General features: G+C 35.9%; 1 protein-coding gene across 1 annotated transcript in view; it reads left to right on the top strand.

Annotated features, from left to right (window-relative positions):
- DARS1 (aspartyl-tRNA synthetase 1) overlaps positions 1–17,186 on the top strand; it is a 39,906-nt gene that overhangs the window by 14,292 nt on the left and 8,428 nt on the right. Inside the window, exons 5-8 of the mRNA XM_082312816.1 lie at positions 7,017–7,119; positions 8,379–8,459; positions 8,936–8,995; positions 15,431–15,542. Of these exons, the coding sequence (XP_082168942.1) occupies positions 7,017–7,119; positions 8,379–8,459; positions 8,936–8,995; positions 15,431–15,542 (356 nt within the window). The remainder of the gene's footprint in view (positions 1–7,016; positions 7,120–8,378; positions 8,460–8,935; positions 8,996–15,430; positions 15,543–17,186) is intronic.

Raw genomic sequence — 17,186 nt, 5'->3', positions numbered from 1 at the left:
AGCTGTTAAATTAGATGGAACCTCATCCTTAGGTTCTTTCCAACTTTGTCATCTCCCTGCTTTTCTTGATGTGACAGACCCGATTTCCTCTGAGCGGACATACTCATGATGTTTGTACCATGTTTTGACTTTTCATTCTGCTCCTTTTTGTGATAGCATTTGCTAGCTAAATCCTGATACTTCAGCCTCTCTAATTTGTAGTATGCATGTTTTACTCATTACTTGTGCTTCTGAAATGCTTACATACTTATCATCATGTTCTTTGAATGATAGAACTTCCTCTGCTCCAGCCTTCTGGGTTTTCTTTTGGGGATTTGCTTTTGATTTTTTAACACCATTAGTGCAATCATCTTCTCATGATTCCTTCCCACCAACAAAGCTATTTTATTAATATCCTGCCATGCTCTCACTTTTGCCAATGTTTTATCTTCTTCTACAATAAATGTCTGATAGCACCATTGCAGTTGCCTCTTGTCCTTCAGAGGCTGCTGCTGTTCCCTGCCTTCTAAGTGCACTTGTGGTCACTGTGTCAGTAACACCTGAAGCACAGCAACAAACAGTACGTGCCGTGTCTTCAGTCACTTTCCTGCTAATTTTCACCTGCTGTGGCATGATGCCATTATTACTAACAGATGAGGCTGGTCTTAGATGTCTAAAAATAACTATACTGTTTCTCTGCCTTCCTCGGTGTCTTTTTTCATCATCTCCTCTTGTTTCCTACAAATTAAATGAGGAAATACAGATTTATTGAAGAAAACATTTAACTTAAATGCCTTACATTTCAATTACACTTTTAAACTAAACTTTTTCACTGGTAGTACATAAAATGTATTTTTCATGTACTACTTTCCCATATTTTGATACTGGGTCCAAAACTTTCTTTAAAATAGTTTGTGAAATTTTGGATCTCAAATTTTTAATGAGAACTGATTAAATCATGAGCATTTTTTGTACAAATTTTTGTAAATAATAAAGGAACCAGTTCCTCTTTTAGATATTGGCACATGGAAACCAAAAACTTTCATAACCTTCTGTGGTCTAGCAACATTCATATACTAATTGTCTCCATTATCATAAGAATGTGAGTTCTTTTTAGTGAAAGATACTTAATACTGGTTTAACTCAGTTTTACAAACAAATTTCTGTGAGTTGAACTATGAAAAGTTTCTAGTTGAACTTTCAAAACATACATAGCCAACAACATAGAGCCAGTCGAGATACTGGATTAGCAGCTGTGGCGTTCTTCTTATGGCTTTCATCAGAAAAAAAAAAAAAAAATATCAGCCCAGTCCTGCAAGGGCTGCTGTATAAGAGAGTTAATTGTCTCTTTCAGCCAGCAGAGGTGCCAAGTGGTGCAATTAGTAATATATCAACCTGCTTTTTTTCCATGAAGTATTGGGTGAGGTCGGGTTTGGTTTTCTTTCTCTCTCTCTTTTTTTTTTATATCAGCATTGAGCCTTTTCCCCCTGCTACCATAGCCACATGATATGATATAGCAGTTGGGAGAGGTGGTTAAGAGATTCTAATTTAGCTGCGCAAACAATGTGCCCTCACTCAGGAAGTAACTTGATGGCTCTTTATAGTAGGTTAGAAAATGAAAATCCAGAAAAGAGATTAAAAATGGAAAGACAAAAAAAAAAAAAAAAAGATGGGTAAACTGGTATGAAAATACTTCACAATGTAGAAAAATACACATAAGTTCATCAGCTAGGTAAATTGGTAATACCAGGAAAACCGCTGGATATTGCAGAAGTATTTTCTTTATCCATTTCTGTTTAATTTTTATATCCGTGATCTGGAAGAAAATGTCAAATAGCAACTGTTAAGTTTGCTGGTGATGCAGAAATTGGAATGGTAAGCTAGGTGCTAGGAATATATAGTAACCAGGGTTGATTTAGAATAATCACTTTGGTGCTCTTCAGTGTGAATTTGTACCTTTGTGATCATTAGTTCAGATTTTGTATATGTTCAGGATAATTATGTAGGAAAGTAAATGATGAGAAATGTGAGATCATGATAGATAACTGACTTAACGGGAGTCCATGCAGTTCTCTTACCTACTATGCTAGGAGATCTCTTGAGTTTTGAAAAGAGGAATAAAATGTAATATATGCCAGTCATTAGACCATTTCTGCAATATTTTGTCCACTTTTGTTGCCTTTGTGTCTGAATACATGTCAAACTGGAAAAGGTTGATGGTGAAGCTGCAAGATTAAATGATATGAGGTCAGGCAAATCTGCCTTCTATTCTATCCAAGAGAAACTAGTAAGGAATTTAAATCCCAGTCTGATGGTACCTATGCAAGAAGATTTTCTGCCTATGGAGAGTTCTTTCCTTTGCAGATGCAAAGGTATGACAAGATGCAATGAACAGATGGTGAAGCTAGGTAAATTTGGAAGGGAAATAAAGTGGAATTTTTTTTCAGTGAAAATGATTAAAAATATGTAGTGGATTTCATTACTTAAAATCTTTAAAAGAAGATAGGCTTTTTTTTTTTTTTTCTCCCCAGAAGATATTCAGGTTCATCCAGGTGTTAGAATGTTGGTATAGGAAACAGATTATTATATTTTTAGAATGAAGAGAATAAGAATAGGTGTTTACCTGGCTTTTATGTATACAATGTCAGTTAACTCTCCTTTCAGAGGGCTTAATGGATACTTATTGTATTTGTGCAGACAGTATTACAGTTGCTCTTATTGAGTTGAGTATAAAATGTTTGTACTTTCGACTATTTACAAAGTGAACTCATTTTTTCAAACTAAACTCTATTGCCTTCAGCTTTCACTGACACTCAGATAAAGGATCATTGATTATTATGTTTTATGACAATTATTTAATATTTTTAGATTTAATAATGTATTAATATAATAATTTGTGCAGTCTGCTTACAGAAAAGTGTTGAAGAAAAAACAAGAAAATGTCTGAACAAGTATAGATGCTTCCATTAAGTAAAACATTTTCTATTTGAAGTCTGTAAATAACCAAATTTCTTCCAATTCTTCAGACTTTTGATTAAGAAAATGTTGATTGTGATTCACTTAGGGAGGCCTGCATGGGGTTCAGCTTGCAACATGAAGCTGTTGATGAAAGATGTTGTCCTACAGACTGCAATAATGCAATCCTGTGGTTAAAAGAGAAAGTCTTGGCTAATAGACATGCAGATAATTAAGAGGGACATAAGGCATCTAGTGGACATTTTAGTAATTATAGTCTTGATTTTTGGAAGGAACATTACATATAAAGAAGCAGTTTGCTATACAGAGGAATTTTTTAGCATTATGAATCTATTACTAAAATAGCTTCTTTAAGGATTAAATAATACGAAGATGTCATCTGTCTTTTCTTAATGCATTATGCATCCTAATTTAGTTTCTAGTCCTTTGTAATATTAATTACAGATAGAAATGTTGTTTACTTTAATGGAAATGGTGATAGCTTTGGCATGCTCTTCTGCTATTTGTTCACTTTTTTTTGGTCTGTTTGGGTTTTTTTTGTTACCCCGGGGAATTTTATCAAAAAATTACCTAGATGACTTAGCTTTGCTGCCGTGGAGAACACTTTGCTGTGGTTAATGGCATTTAAATAAAGCATGTTGTTTCTTGTTGTAACTTGAACTGAAATTACCATTTCAGTAACATTCTTGGAATTACCTGTTGGGATCAAAGCAGCACCTTCTAGGTTTCTGTAGTTTACATTTGATGCACTATGTTAGGGACTTCAGATTTTTCCAGGACTACATCTTGCTGAGCACGGTTCAAACAGAACCCAAAACACAAGATTTACTTCCCTACCAGATTAGATACGTAGTTTGAATGAGCAAAAGCGTATTTTCTAATTATTAAATGAAAATTTAGAGCGGATGATGAATGTTTGTAATTACAGAGATGGTCATATGCAGTAGAAAACTTGGTAGTGCTTTTGTGTGCCCAGGCAGTTATATGCATATTTGGATACAGGGATCTACTTAGGTAGGAACCGAGCTGAAATACATCTTAAAATTGTGGCAAATTTAATGACTAAGGGATGTTACAGTTTTAAAGTGTGTACCGGACCAAGAAACATACCATTTTAATTGCAACTCCCGTTGAGAGAGAGAGAAAAAAAGCACATTTAATCACAAGTGCAAAGTTTTAAAGTTCTGTTATGCAAGTTTGCAAAGCAATATTACAGTTACAATGATGTAAAAGTCAGTTTCCTCCTGTATTTTTAAACTGCTACCATTTTGCACGTCTTGGATTCCGTGCATGTTCTGATCAAAGCTCTGTAATAACTTCATTAACACCAGTTCTCAGCCATGGGATCAGTAATCTGATTATGAATCCATCATACAACACATTTTTACATTTAACTATTGTTTTCTTTTTCACAGCACAGAGAATTTGCTTCAATAAGTTTCACTTATTGAAGTTCACTTCAATAAGTGAGGGGGCTTTTATTCAGCAGCTTAGAAACTTATATTTTCAATGAAGACACTGCTATTTGTGTCATTAGTGTTTTCTGGGAATTTGCCAAAATGTTGACATAAAAAAGGAAGCACAAAAACTAGCGGAGAACTGGTTAGGGAGAAAAAAGTTAGCTCAAGAGTAAAATGTTTTTTCTTTTAAACACTCACTTATTTGAAAAGCAAAGGGAATTTATAGTTATGCCTAATACTATTTTAGCATGATATATTCTCTGCATTTCTTATCATCACGTTCTCTTGCATCCAAAGCGTTGTATTGGTGCCTTGGTCTTTTTAAGGAGTTTTAAACGGAATAATTTTGTAAGAGGGTGTACTCCTAAGCACTTAGTGTCATTTCTCCCTGTCTTGAATTTATTGCCTCTGCTTAAATAATGGAGATGAATGGAGGCTCACCCTTAACTAAATGAATTCTGATTTAAAGCCTACTGTCGACCTCTGCTTTGTACAAATTTAGTCATTTGTTCATTATGCTGATTTGAGCAACTGTAGCCTCTTTCAAAGTGTAAATGTACCAGAAAAACATACTATTCACAAATTTTATGCAGTATGGGAATCACCGAATGGTTAAGCAAGTCAAGCATATGAAGCACCATGGTCTATATAACTTCTAGAGCAGCTGCGAATGAATTCCATCACCTGAAAGTATTACCATCAAAGAAATAGTGTAATCAACCAAAATGCTCAAATTTGGCTTTTTTTTTGTTACTTGTAATTTACTTACAGTGATGCTGTTAGGTTTTGAGAATTTTGATGCTTGAATTTTCCACCATTACTTTAATATCATCAGATTTTTCAAAACTTTGATCATTTTTATTCAAAAATTCTGTTGGATAACTTAAATTTGAACTCATCTTTATAACTTTAAAAAGTTTGTCCCAGGTTAGACCAAAGATGCATGTAGCTTTTCTTAGGGCTGATGTGAATGCTTCAGGAACAGTAGAAAGCAGGGCAAGCAAGTAGTCATAGTTGGCAACACTTGGTGATTTGTATCTCTGCTGCTTCTGGGTCACACCACTCGGGCTTTATCAGAGAAGAAAGCTAAGTTTCCCTCATCAACTAAAGAGATAAACTTAATTGTTTAGCCAGGTAAATCCTCCTTTTGAAAATGTCAGAGAATGACTAATTCCAAACATAGATATTTCTAAAGAGCAACTTCTCAATCCTAGTAAGTTTCTCATGTGGTTTTACTGTAGCTGTACAAAAAGACTGTAGGGCTAGAATACGTAGATTTTGTTCACAGCTCTTAGCCTGACTTACTCCAGGCAGTGCTAGAGAAACTGATGCAGACACAAGCAATTAGGGCTATAGTTACCATCAGCAGTAGCTTGTAGTTGCTTGTACTCTGTCCATACCTCCTTTAACTGGGGGTTAGTGCCCCTCAGTAACACCTCCTGTGCATATAAATATTTATCTCGCCACCCTCCAACTTATCTGTGTATGGGTTTTGTGGGTTGGGTTTTTTGGGGCATGGAGAGGGGTCTTACAAAAAAAAAAAAAAAAGCCAACCTTGTAAAATTGAAGATTGTTAATTGCTCTTTGCTTTACCGAGATCAGTAGTGGGCAGCTTGTCCGATGACATCCTTGCTCACCTCTTATTATTTGCAGTTAAATTGTGGGCCTGCTACTTTCCTGCTTTCTAAGGGCTTATGTGGTCAAGTGATGTACATAAAGTGCTTTCCAGTCTTCTCAAGAAGGCCTGAGAAGTGAAAGATAAAGTTAATTGTAACAGTTATTTTTCATAAAAAAGAAAGAAATATTTTCTGATATTTGGCCTTTCATAAGCAGGCTAGCAAAGAGACAGAGTGAAAATATATTTCCAGTGGGGGTGAGATTATCTGTAGAAAATTACTGATCTAAAGTCCAGTACCTTAAATACCTAAATAAAAATTGTTCATACAAATTATTTTCTCACCTATGACTCTTGAGGCTTTTGTTATTGTTTGCTTATAGCACACATACTTCATATCATATTTTTGGAAGGCTTTCAAGATGTTATATGGTATTTTAATGTACTATTAGTGACTGTTAGTGGAGAGCAATGAAGATGTCCCCTGTCATAGAGAAATGACTTACAAGCATCTTGCATCTTTCAGTAACAAGTCATGTAGTTTAAACAAGCTCAGTCAGTTTTGATTTTCCCCTCCAGATCTAGGACTTCCTTTCAGTTTGTTGTTCTGCTGGTTAAGACACATCTTTCAGATAATTGCATCAGCTGACACATACAAGAGTGTATGTGGCCTAGAAAAAGAACTATGCAACTTGTCAGTTTATGTATACACACACACAAAGAACAAGCGAGCACTAAGCTTAATCATAATACTTTCCCTCCTAGGTCTTTCATCCCAGTTTGAATTTGTTGTGACTGGGAATATTTTAGCAAAGTCCTTCACTACTCAGTTATATGTATATAATAAGTAACTTTACCTAAATCCTTAACTCTGTTTTGTTGTTCTAGCAGTCCATGCAGTACATGAACATCCTAGTGCTCAGTACTGAGTCTGGTGCAGTGTGCAATGAAATTCAGTAAGCCTCCTGTCCTATCTTTATTGACAGCATCAACAAAGAGAGCATTGTGGATGTGGAAGGCGTTGTGAGGAAAGCACATCAGAAAATCGGAGGTTGTACTCAGCAAGATGTTGAGCTTCACGTTCAAAGGGTAAGTTTTAGAGCAAATGGAGCACTGGTTAATTGAGGGATTACCTGTCTAGGCTGTCTGTCTAGCTACATATATAAACTTTGTCAGTAAGCAGTCCCATACCAGAGAAATTAACTGCTTTAAACTATAAATGTCAGTGTATCATACGTAACCATGAAACATTTCTGGTTTTAAGAGATGTGATTTTTAGAATTTCCTATTTTTATCTGCCATTTGAATTACAGTATCAAGTAAAGTATCTCACTAGAATAATTTGGCTAGGAATCCTTGCAATTCTAGTTTTTGATTCTTAACTGCAGCTGGTACTGTAATAAAAAGTCTGCTTCTTTTTAAGTGCAAGTCAGAAGTTTCTTCTTTATCAGAAAGTTACAATCTTCCCCTTAGTACAATGGAATGGAATACATAACTCTCAGCAAAAGTAAAGCACTGGCTTAACAGTATGCAAGCTCTTGAAATCTAAAATTCCTGTAGCTTGTGCTGTAGGGCTGGAGGAAGTGCAACTTTATAATTTGTTTAAATAGAAACCGTATTTAAACCTTTATGTAATATCCTTTCCTTCTAAAGGTTTTCAGCCAAACTGTATGCCTACAATACAGCTGAAACAGAGTCACCTCAAGGGTAGAGTACAATGGCTATTATAGTTAGAGCAGTAAGGTAAATTTTAGCTAGCAGCATTGGGGAAAATCTGCAGATTTTGAAGAAACATGTTTTAATATATGTGCAGATTATCATAGGCTTGATTTTTCTGAAAGAATATCCAATTCACTGCACCTATGACTAGCCTGTAAGGCAAGGCAAGGTGGTTTTCCTTCTGTGATTGTACTTTAGGTATCTCATAAATTTGATCTGGAATGGCCCTTTCAGATATAATCAGATGATAAGTAAAGTCGTACACTAACAACGAGAACAACAGGATGATCTTGCTGGAATCGGAACCTAAAACTCTGTGAAATCTAGCACAGACCTGGCATTCGTGCCAATAGGCTTGTCCCTCAGGCAGCATGTACTTGCTCAACTCAATGCTTCCCAGAAGAAGAAAAGATATTTTTAATCTTTCAAAAGGAAAATAAGAACTAAGCACTTCCAGTATTGTCCTGAGAATGCACCCACGTATCTCAAGTATTTGAATAAAATCACAGTCTTACAGCTAACAGCCTATGCAAACGCTGTTTCAAGTCTATGCCAGAAATACCCTTTCGTAAATCACACCTCCTTTTGAGCTGAGTCTCATGCTATTTCTGTTCCTGTCTCAATTTCAGATCTATGTGATCAGTTTAGCTGAACCCCGACTACCCTTACAGCTGGATGATGCTGTTCGGCCAGAAGTGGAAGGCGAGGAGGTGAAAACTTTGCATCCTCGAATACTTTTTATTGTCTTTGTAATTGAACAAAAGCATGAAAGCCGGTCAACTTCCTTAATGCAGTGATTTTGAGGGGTTTGTTAGGCTTGCATTTTACTTCCTTTATGTTATGTAGAACTGTGTTAGAAATCTCTATAGCTTTGATGTCTTCGGAACTGCAGTAGAAGGTCAGAACCAGAGGGTTTGCAGTTTTGTGTGTGTGTCTTCTGGATCCTCATAGTTGGGTTCTGCCTGTGAACTCTGGGAGAAGTTACACCTTAAGCTTTGCTATGCTGGCCATTTGCTGTATGTTCTTTCTAGAATGATCTAGAAATTCTACTGAACTTAGAAGTAGCCCTTGGCTTTTAGCCAAAGGATGTTTTTCTCCATTGATTTTGTTTTCTTGGGTGGGTTTTTTTTTTTTTTCTTTTTTGGAGGTGTATGTATTCATTATGTATTTTTGCACAACTGTTTAGGATGGAAGAGCTACTGTAAACCAAGATACAAGACTGGACAACAGAGTCATTGATCTGAGGGTAAGGAACGTGCTGTGTTGCATGCTTGCCTGCAAGTGTTTATTCTTCACATTTCTAATCCATGAAGCAATAAAAGTCATGGATTTGATGGAAGTGTATTGCTGGCCACAGGAAAACTAAACAACGTATTTCTTTATTTGTGAGTGACATTGTGAAAACACGGGGGTTTTTAATCCTAAATGTTCACCTTTCCTGACATTAATAAAAGAACACGTATTAATAGTTTAAAGGTGAACATTTAGGATTTGGCATGTGGCCGCATACATGTGGGCTTTTTTATTTACAAAAGTCAAAGGTGACTGAATAGGGACAATTTAGAGACAGCATTTCATCTCAAATGTTGTCTTTGATACCCAAAAACTGTAGTAAGAGCTCAGTTTTGAAGTGTAAGATGGAAATTTTGAATGTGATGTGTAATTGAGGTGCTGTAATGCATGCCTTGCAAGTGAAATTGTACCAGGCCATGATACCAATCTCATTCTCTTTACTTCTTCCACAACATTCATATCTTTTCCTTTTTTCTAATGAAACACCTTTCTTCATCCAGGTCATAGAGACACAGCCTTCTGTGATTTCATATACCTCCCAAATATTTACTCTGCCTGATCAGCAGCAAAAAACTATCTACTAAATCACTTACAGAACTTTTCTTCTTTTTTTAATGAAACAAGAACTAGCACTTAAGTGTGTAGGTAACTAACCATTCATATTGACCTGAGGTTTCTGCTCTTTTCCCATATTTAGCTCTTCACAATAAAATTTTCATTAGCTTTTCATTGAATGAAGAGTGTGCTTAGCTCATTTTTATGGTGTATCTAGTACTGCCTTCGAAGTTCTGATAATGGCAGTTTCTTGGTAAATCAATCTATGGACCTGGGAAATAAAACAAAAAAGTCAGTTATTTATTGGAAAATTTGGAAGAGTTCTGGCACTGAGATGCTCAAAGTATTTGAGCACTGCATAAGTAGGCATGTTCTAAGCAGGATTAGAAGACATGATGTGTTAAAAGCTCAGAGAGATATCTGAAACCATTGTTAGCCACTGCTCTCCCATACCTCTTCTTTCTAGGAAAACCAAATCATGGGCAGCAGGGAAGAAATGTTAACAGGATAGTTCTAACAGAGATGCTGTGATGATCTGTTCCTACAAGTGCAGGAGGAAGTCCAACCGCAGATACATGTACCATCTAGTTCTGGTTTCCTCAGTGCCCCAGTTTTTTAAGGAAGAAGGAGGTCATCAAACATCAAAAAGAGAGATACTGTTTTTTGGAGAAAGATTTAACAAACTAAATGCATAGATCTTGGCTAGACTCAGACTAAAAAAAAAGTCCTTAGTATGGAATTAAAATTCTTTTTGTCCATTTAAATACAGTCTTCAAAGTAGTTAAGTAGTTCAACTAATTTTAAGTAGTGATTAACCAATGAGTTCATTGGATAGGGCCAAAACATGATAAAGCGGAGCCTTGAAACTCAGTTATTGCATGAATGAAAAGGACTGGATTTCCAAAAACGGCATCACTCCATCCAGCTATGATGTATACCAAGGAGAATTTGATTATGATGCAGTAGAAAGGCTGTGATTAATAATAAGGGAGTTGCATTAGTGAGGATGTCATATGCAAGGTATTCTACAAAGATTGCAAGACTGCCACTTCTTGTGTACGTGTGAAAATAGACTGCGTAGTGCGCTGTATTTTTAACAGTCTTGCATTTTGGTTGTTGACAAAGACCTTCCAGAGGTGTCTGGTAGTTTTTTTGACGTTAGGGATGGGAAGTACTTAAATGCCAAGATCCCAAGCTATTGCTGTAGTTGTTATTCTGATGTTTGGAGGGAAAATGGTGATTATTTAGGGTGGAGGGGCTTTAAAAATCCTTTCCAAGGAATGATGACTGAAGAAGAATGAACCTGTTCCTGATGGGTTAACTTATAAAATACAGATCACATACTTGTGGAGCAGAAAAATTGGGGGTGTAGAGACAAGAGAGCTGGTAAGCAGAAAGAAGAGTCCTTGTATAGACCAAATTTTCTTTCACATAACCACAAGTGACCGTGAGGAAACCGCTGTTGACCTAGGTATCTGTTTTTCGCGGTAGCTTAATGAAAGTCAAAACAGTTGATTCTAGGGATGTTTGATTTACTGGTCCTTTATCAGAACAATTAAAAAAGGCAAATTGGAGCACTGATTGTGTTCTTAAATCTTTACTTTTCTGCTGTTCTTAAGTTTAACTGAAATATTCAGTGATGTGTAGACTTTCCATGTCTGTAAAAACACCTACAGAAACCATACTTCATGAAGACTTGTGGTAGATGAAAAGCAATGAAGAAAAGACAACAGGTGAAACAGTGATTTGGGGGTTTTGCTTCTTAGTATGTCTTCCTGTGAAAAAAAAGATCAATTCAGGTTCATCAAGTTTTAACAATGGCCCTGACTGATGTCCTTGCTCTGGCTTATTTTTGATGTCCAGCAGGGTTTTTATCTTAACAGTATCTGTCCAAATTTGACTTGAATTATATGCATTTTGCAGTCCTGATGTTATAATTGTGTCTGCTAATGCACAGTTCATTGAGACCAAAGCATAGTCTTTACGGTCAATATTATCCTGTTTAAACTGCTCAGGGTAGAGCATAAACATTAAACTGTATCTCTAGTAGTTTATGGATGTCAGACTATGTTATATGATAATGCAACTGTACACTGATTTTAATGCATTTTTTTTCAAAATACTTGATTACTTCAAGCTTGATTTCATTGCGTTGAATTCAATTTACTCATTGCAAAAGCTGTGTTGTCCCTGACTGAATTCAAGCTGTAATGAACAAGCAGATGTATAGTTTGATTTGTTGTGTGTAGTGATTTGATGGTGAAGACATAACACAGTCCCAGTCATTTAGACAACAAACTTCATGTTCATATCATCTTCTTGTACTGTAACTAATATTGACATTTGAATAAAAGTTGACTTCAGTCACTTTGGGGTTAAAAAAATGTTACTTAACGTAAATCCTATTTCCTAGAAAAAGTTCATTGCTCATATATATAGTAGAGGAATTGCAAAATTATTTACATTATTTTAAATAATGTATATTACTTAAAAGAATATAGATTGCATTATTTTCCCTTTTTATTTAGCCTACTTTATGTATTTAATGATTGTTCATAGGTAGTTACAGCAGGCAAACAGAAAAGCAAAACTGAGGCGAGAGTGGAACAAATTCTACAGCTGACATGAGAGTAAAAAGAAAAGTTCACAACTTGTACGTGTCTGTGCCTCAGTCGCACCTCTTTGAGATATGATCACAGAAGGTGCTAACTGCCCTCAATTCTATTGAAACACGTTCATTGGTCTCTGGCAACTTACGTGGCCGTGATTATTCTAGCACTGCAGCTTGTGCTGAATGAAACATGATAATTGTTTTTATAATCTTGCTTATAGTGTTAAAATATGCTCTGTTCTGTTATTAATATTTTCCTTTGTGGCATTTAAATAATAAACACACAGGTGAAATTAGAGTGAGGTTATGACTGAAACTCATATTTCAGCATTGTTAGCTGAACATTTTTTCTGCTGTCTGTAACAAAGGTGATTATTAAAAATAATGGGTTTTCCTGTAAAATCAACTCTGCAGGCCAAGTTAAAACATTAGCACTGTTAACTGCAACAGTATTTAAGTGGCATAAGTTTGTTTCTGATTCTGCTTAGGTCTTGAAGGAATATTTACTGTCTGCTATAGTCTCAGATAAGATAGTTTGTCAGTATGTATGTGGAAGAGCTCATATTAGAGTAAACACTACAGGAAAAGAATGCCATGGCAAAATCTTTTTTAAGGCAAAGGTAAAAATCAATTCATTTTGACAGCTGTCTCTGTCTTTAGTTTGCTGTGTTGTACCTGAGTGTGGTGGCTCAAATGGTAGTTGTGTTACCTACCATTGCACCAAACATGGTAATATACATACCAGCATCTCGGTTAAAGACAGGACAAGAGCTTGAATTATTTTCTTCAGATAAATTCACTCTGTTTTTGTCCTAAACATTGTACCAGTGCAAAGTAATTAAATCTCAAGAGTTTTGCTCCATGTGTTACAGAATCATCTTTAAAATATTTGGAAAGTTGTAGTGGCACAGAAAACTTTTGAGGTCATCCATCTGACTCCACTGCACGTTGACAAGTTGCAGTTCTTTAGGAGCTTATCTCAAATGTCTTGTTGGCCTGTTTAATTCTCACAACGGGCCTGCAGTATCACAAATTCTCAACAGTTATCCTTGTTGGCAGCCTTTGAATGAATGGGCACTGAAACTCAGCCACCTTTGGTAGAAAGAAGAGTGGTCTTGTCAGATCTAATTTGAGGTATGGAGAATTGCTGCTTGTTCTTTCCTTGGTCTGTAGTTAAATAAAAGCTTCAGTGTCCAGATTGGTGAATTTGGCTGCTTTCATAAATACTATTTTTTAAGTATAATTTATCATTACAGATGGGATTAGGAATACAGTGTTTGCTCTGCATCCTTACTAAAGCCAGGAAGAGTTACCACCTGATGAACTATTGGTAGTGGAAAACTGTGTTAGCTATGGACTGGCTGTGTTTCTGTGCACACTTTAGGTGTCAGACCAAGTAATTGCCTTCAGATTGGGTTTAGCAACCATTTTTCTATTTCCTAGGACTGTATGACTTAGGACTGCATTCTTACCTGCTCTGGTGTGAAACTGGTGTTGGTTCATTGGAAGGGTAGAGGAGGCATTGTTACTATCCCACTTTAAATAAATGTTACGCATTTTGTCTCTTAGCATTTTTAGAAATTTGTCTAGTTCATCAAAAACTGTAGTGGTAAACCCAAATGTGACTGTTTAAGTTGTCATCTCTTGGAAAACGTCTTTCAGCTTCTAAGAAGGAGATGGTTAAGGGGAAAAAAAAGAAAAGAAAAGAAAAAATAAAATAAAATATCCCTTTGAATCATCCCAGTGCTTTGATGTAACAATGCCAAATTATGCCCAGAACTCAGGCTAAGTCTTAGCATGTGTCTGATTCTGGGAGACCCATGTAAAAAAGGTGAAACAGTTTGAGGGTACTTTTGTAACTGTTGCTCAAAACCTCATTTCCTTCATTTTGAAAGTGGTGGGAGTAGCGGCTGTGGTTAATGCTCTCAGACAGTGAGAGCTGCTAGCTATTATTTACTAGTCTCAACCACTTAAACTCCTGAGATATTTTATCGGTCAGCTAAAATTGCAAATACCTCCGAATTACTGCATATCTCCAGTATTATTACTGTTTTCTGTTTTGGTTTTTCAGTGAAGCGATATCTTTATCTTGCAGAGGTGATACGTGCAGCTTTATTTCAACGTATCTACTGACAGACTGTCTAAGTTTGGGTGCTTATATAATTTGTTTTGGTTGGGGGTTTTTTGTTTTGTGGTTTGGTAGGAGTCATGTGAAAGAGCCCACAAGGCTGCTCTTACCCTAACTGAAAAGTTGGGTACCTTTCAGAAAGAAGAAGTAAACAGCGCTATGACGCAGATTGTCATAAAGAACTGCTCTCTTAGTTTGCAAGAATTCGTTAGGTTTTATATATGCTTCTAGGGTGCTAACTGTCAGGTCTTAAACGCTGCAAGCGCAAAATCAGATATGGGTTCGGTGTTGACGTATTGCAGTGTTTTCAGCGTTCACTAAGGGTTTTTTTTTTTTTCTTCGTGCTAAAGCCTAAGAGTGTTACAGGAACATCTAGCGTAGGTATTTGCTAACCAGATAAGTAGCTTAACTGCATCACATGCATAAACAAAAAGATGATCAATTCAGCTAAATCTACTTTTGTTTTCAGCTAAATGTACTTATGGAGTAAATTTTGAAAAGACAGAGGAACTGCAGTTCATATGATCAGGTGTTAGGTGGACTGTTTTAAATGCTGGGAGTTTAGACCTTGGTTTTGGGATGTTTTTGTGGCAGTTTTGTACATGGTTAACATGTGGCTGTGTTTTCACATGAAAAACATTGTATTTCGTAGCCTTTTAGACACAAACTTTTCTACCTTATGTAAGTTATTGAGGGCTTTGCTTTTATCATGTGCTGTGTATTACGGCAGCTGTTCTAGTTCAGTGTGCTGAAAGCTTTTTAATAGGTTTAGTGTTTTTATTCAATTTATTTCTGGAAAACCTTTATTCGCAGAAGCACATCTCATAAATCAGTGATTCTTTAAATGTAGAATTGACCGTAGTGCCTCCTTTATAACTGAATATGCCATAAATTGAAATGAGGAGTTTCTCTTGTTTCCTTTGCTGTTTCTTTTTGTGTAATAAACAATTACCAATTTGCACTTTTCTCTGTTTAGGGAAATACAATAATCAGGTGTTCCTAAGAGAAGAGATTCATCCTTCCAGCTGTACAGAAAAAGTAACAGAGTCAGGAAAAACTAACTTAGGATTCATTATTTTATCTTCTTCTTATAGACCTCCACTAGTCAGGCAATCTTCTGCCTTCAGTCTGGTATTTGTCAGCTTTTCCGAGAAACTCTTATTCGCAAGGGATTTGTGGAAATTCAGACTCCCAAAATCATTTCAGGTATTGTATATGTGATCCAGCAGCTACAGGTCTGCTTCTTTTACAGTTGCTCAGTGTACCTATCTGCCAAAAATTTATTAAGTTTTTATTTAAAAAAGATAAAGTTCTATTTCTAATTTAGATGCAACATAGCAAACTTCTAGCAGGTGTCAAAGTTGTTCTTTACTTTTCTCCTGACTTTGAATGTTAAAAGAATGACAAGACAAATGTTATATATACCTGATTTATGTACTCTGCAGCGCATTTAAAGTTTTAATTTGCTTAAATACAGATGTCTGATCATATGCATTGTTCTTCAAGTCAGTGTTCTCAGTGTTGAGCACTGCCAGTTCCATTCCCAGTATCAAAAAAACCCCTACTCTAATTTAGATTAAAAGCAGCTTCCATCATAAAGCACTTACAACAAACATATCGCGGTATAAAAGATGATGCCATCATATACAATATGTCACTTCTTTAGCAATGAGCGTATGCCTGAATAGAAGGTGGTAGATCATTTTTCTGAAAATGTGGCGTAACAGCTTCAGCCTGACTAAAAGTCTGGGAATGTAGATTTTGCTTCTAGTTCTGTTGTTGATCTGCTGTATTGTTTTCAAAAGTCAAATTACTTGATTTACTCATGGATGTTTTTCTTCCATCTTATTGGTGTTCTTTGAGGCTTTGTTGATGTCGCTAAGACATATGGCATGGAAAATGTAGGGCAGAATATTTGTATTATTCTCATTGTATGTGCATTCATTATATGCATACAGTTTGCCTACTGAATTTTATACTTCTGCATTTGTATTTTTGAAAATAGCTCTTGATTGAGATAAAAAAGGGCTTTTTAACAAAATACATGTAAGCAACTGTTCTTGCAACACGGAAAGTATCATTGAGCTATAAGATTGGATAACTTCTTTCCTACAGAGAGAGTTGAAACAGCATGAAGTGCTAAAGACTCCCAAGTAGTTTATTTACGTAGGACCTTTGAGGAAGTGTGCTATTCTTACTGTGCAGTGTACCATTGAAAGCAAGCAAGCAAGCATCCTATTGTTTGAATGAGATCATATTATGTAAAAATAACTAAGTTAAGTCGATGCAATCCTTACTAAACTTCAAATTTAAATATCACAGCTGTTTGAGATTTTAAAAGTTACCTATATTCAAAAATAACTGTAAATATTCACTGAAACCATTTCAGTAGGAGTAGTGGTAATGAAAGGAAAGAAACATTAGTCTCAGTGGAATGGTTAGGAATAATAATAGTTAGTACTTTACCTAGAGTTATCTTAACATTAGAACTTTCAAAGGTTATTAACTAGTCTTTCAATCTGACATGCTTTTGTTAGCAACTTAGGCAACTATAACTCTCGTATCACACACTGGGAAATGGGCAGGTAAAGTGACTCGGCTGATAATTTTGGTAGGCAGTTTGCAGTAAGGGATTCACATGCATGTGTTCTTGGTTCCTATTCTCTCAAGGTAACCTTCTATGAAAACTGCCTCAAACTGAGAAAAAGCTTTATACCTTTGGCAGATGTCCTCTGGTAAATCTAGTTTTGGCTCTGAGAGATATTTATGCCTTCAGTTAGAGAGGATGGTCCTGGCAAAACAGGATATGTGCTTTTATCTCAGCCTCTGCAGTTAAGCCCTGGAAGCCTA

The sequence above is a fragment of the Platalea leucorodia genome (genome assembly GCF_965183815.1).
Source record: "Platalea leucorodia genome assembly, chromosome: 5".
NCBI lineage: Eukaryota > Metazoa > Chordata > Aves > Pelecaniformes > Threskiornithidae > Platalea > Platalea leucorodia.
This window is presented reverse-complemented; position numbering and strand designations above follow the sequence as displayed.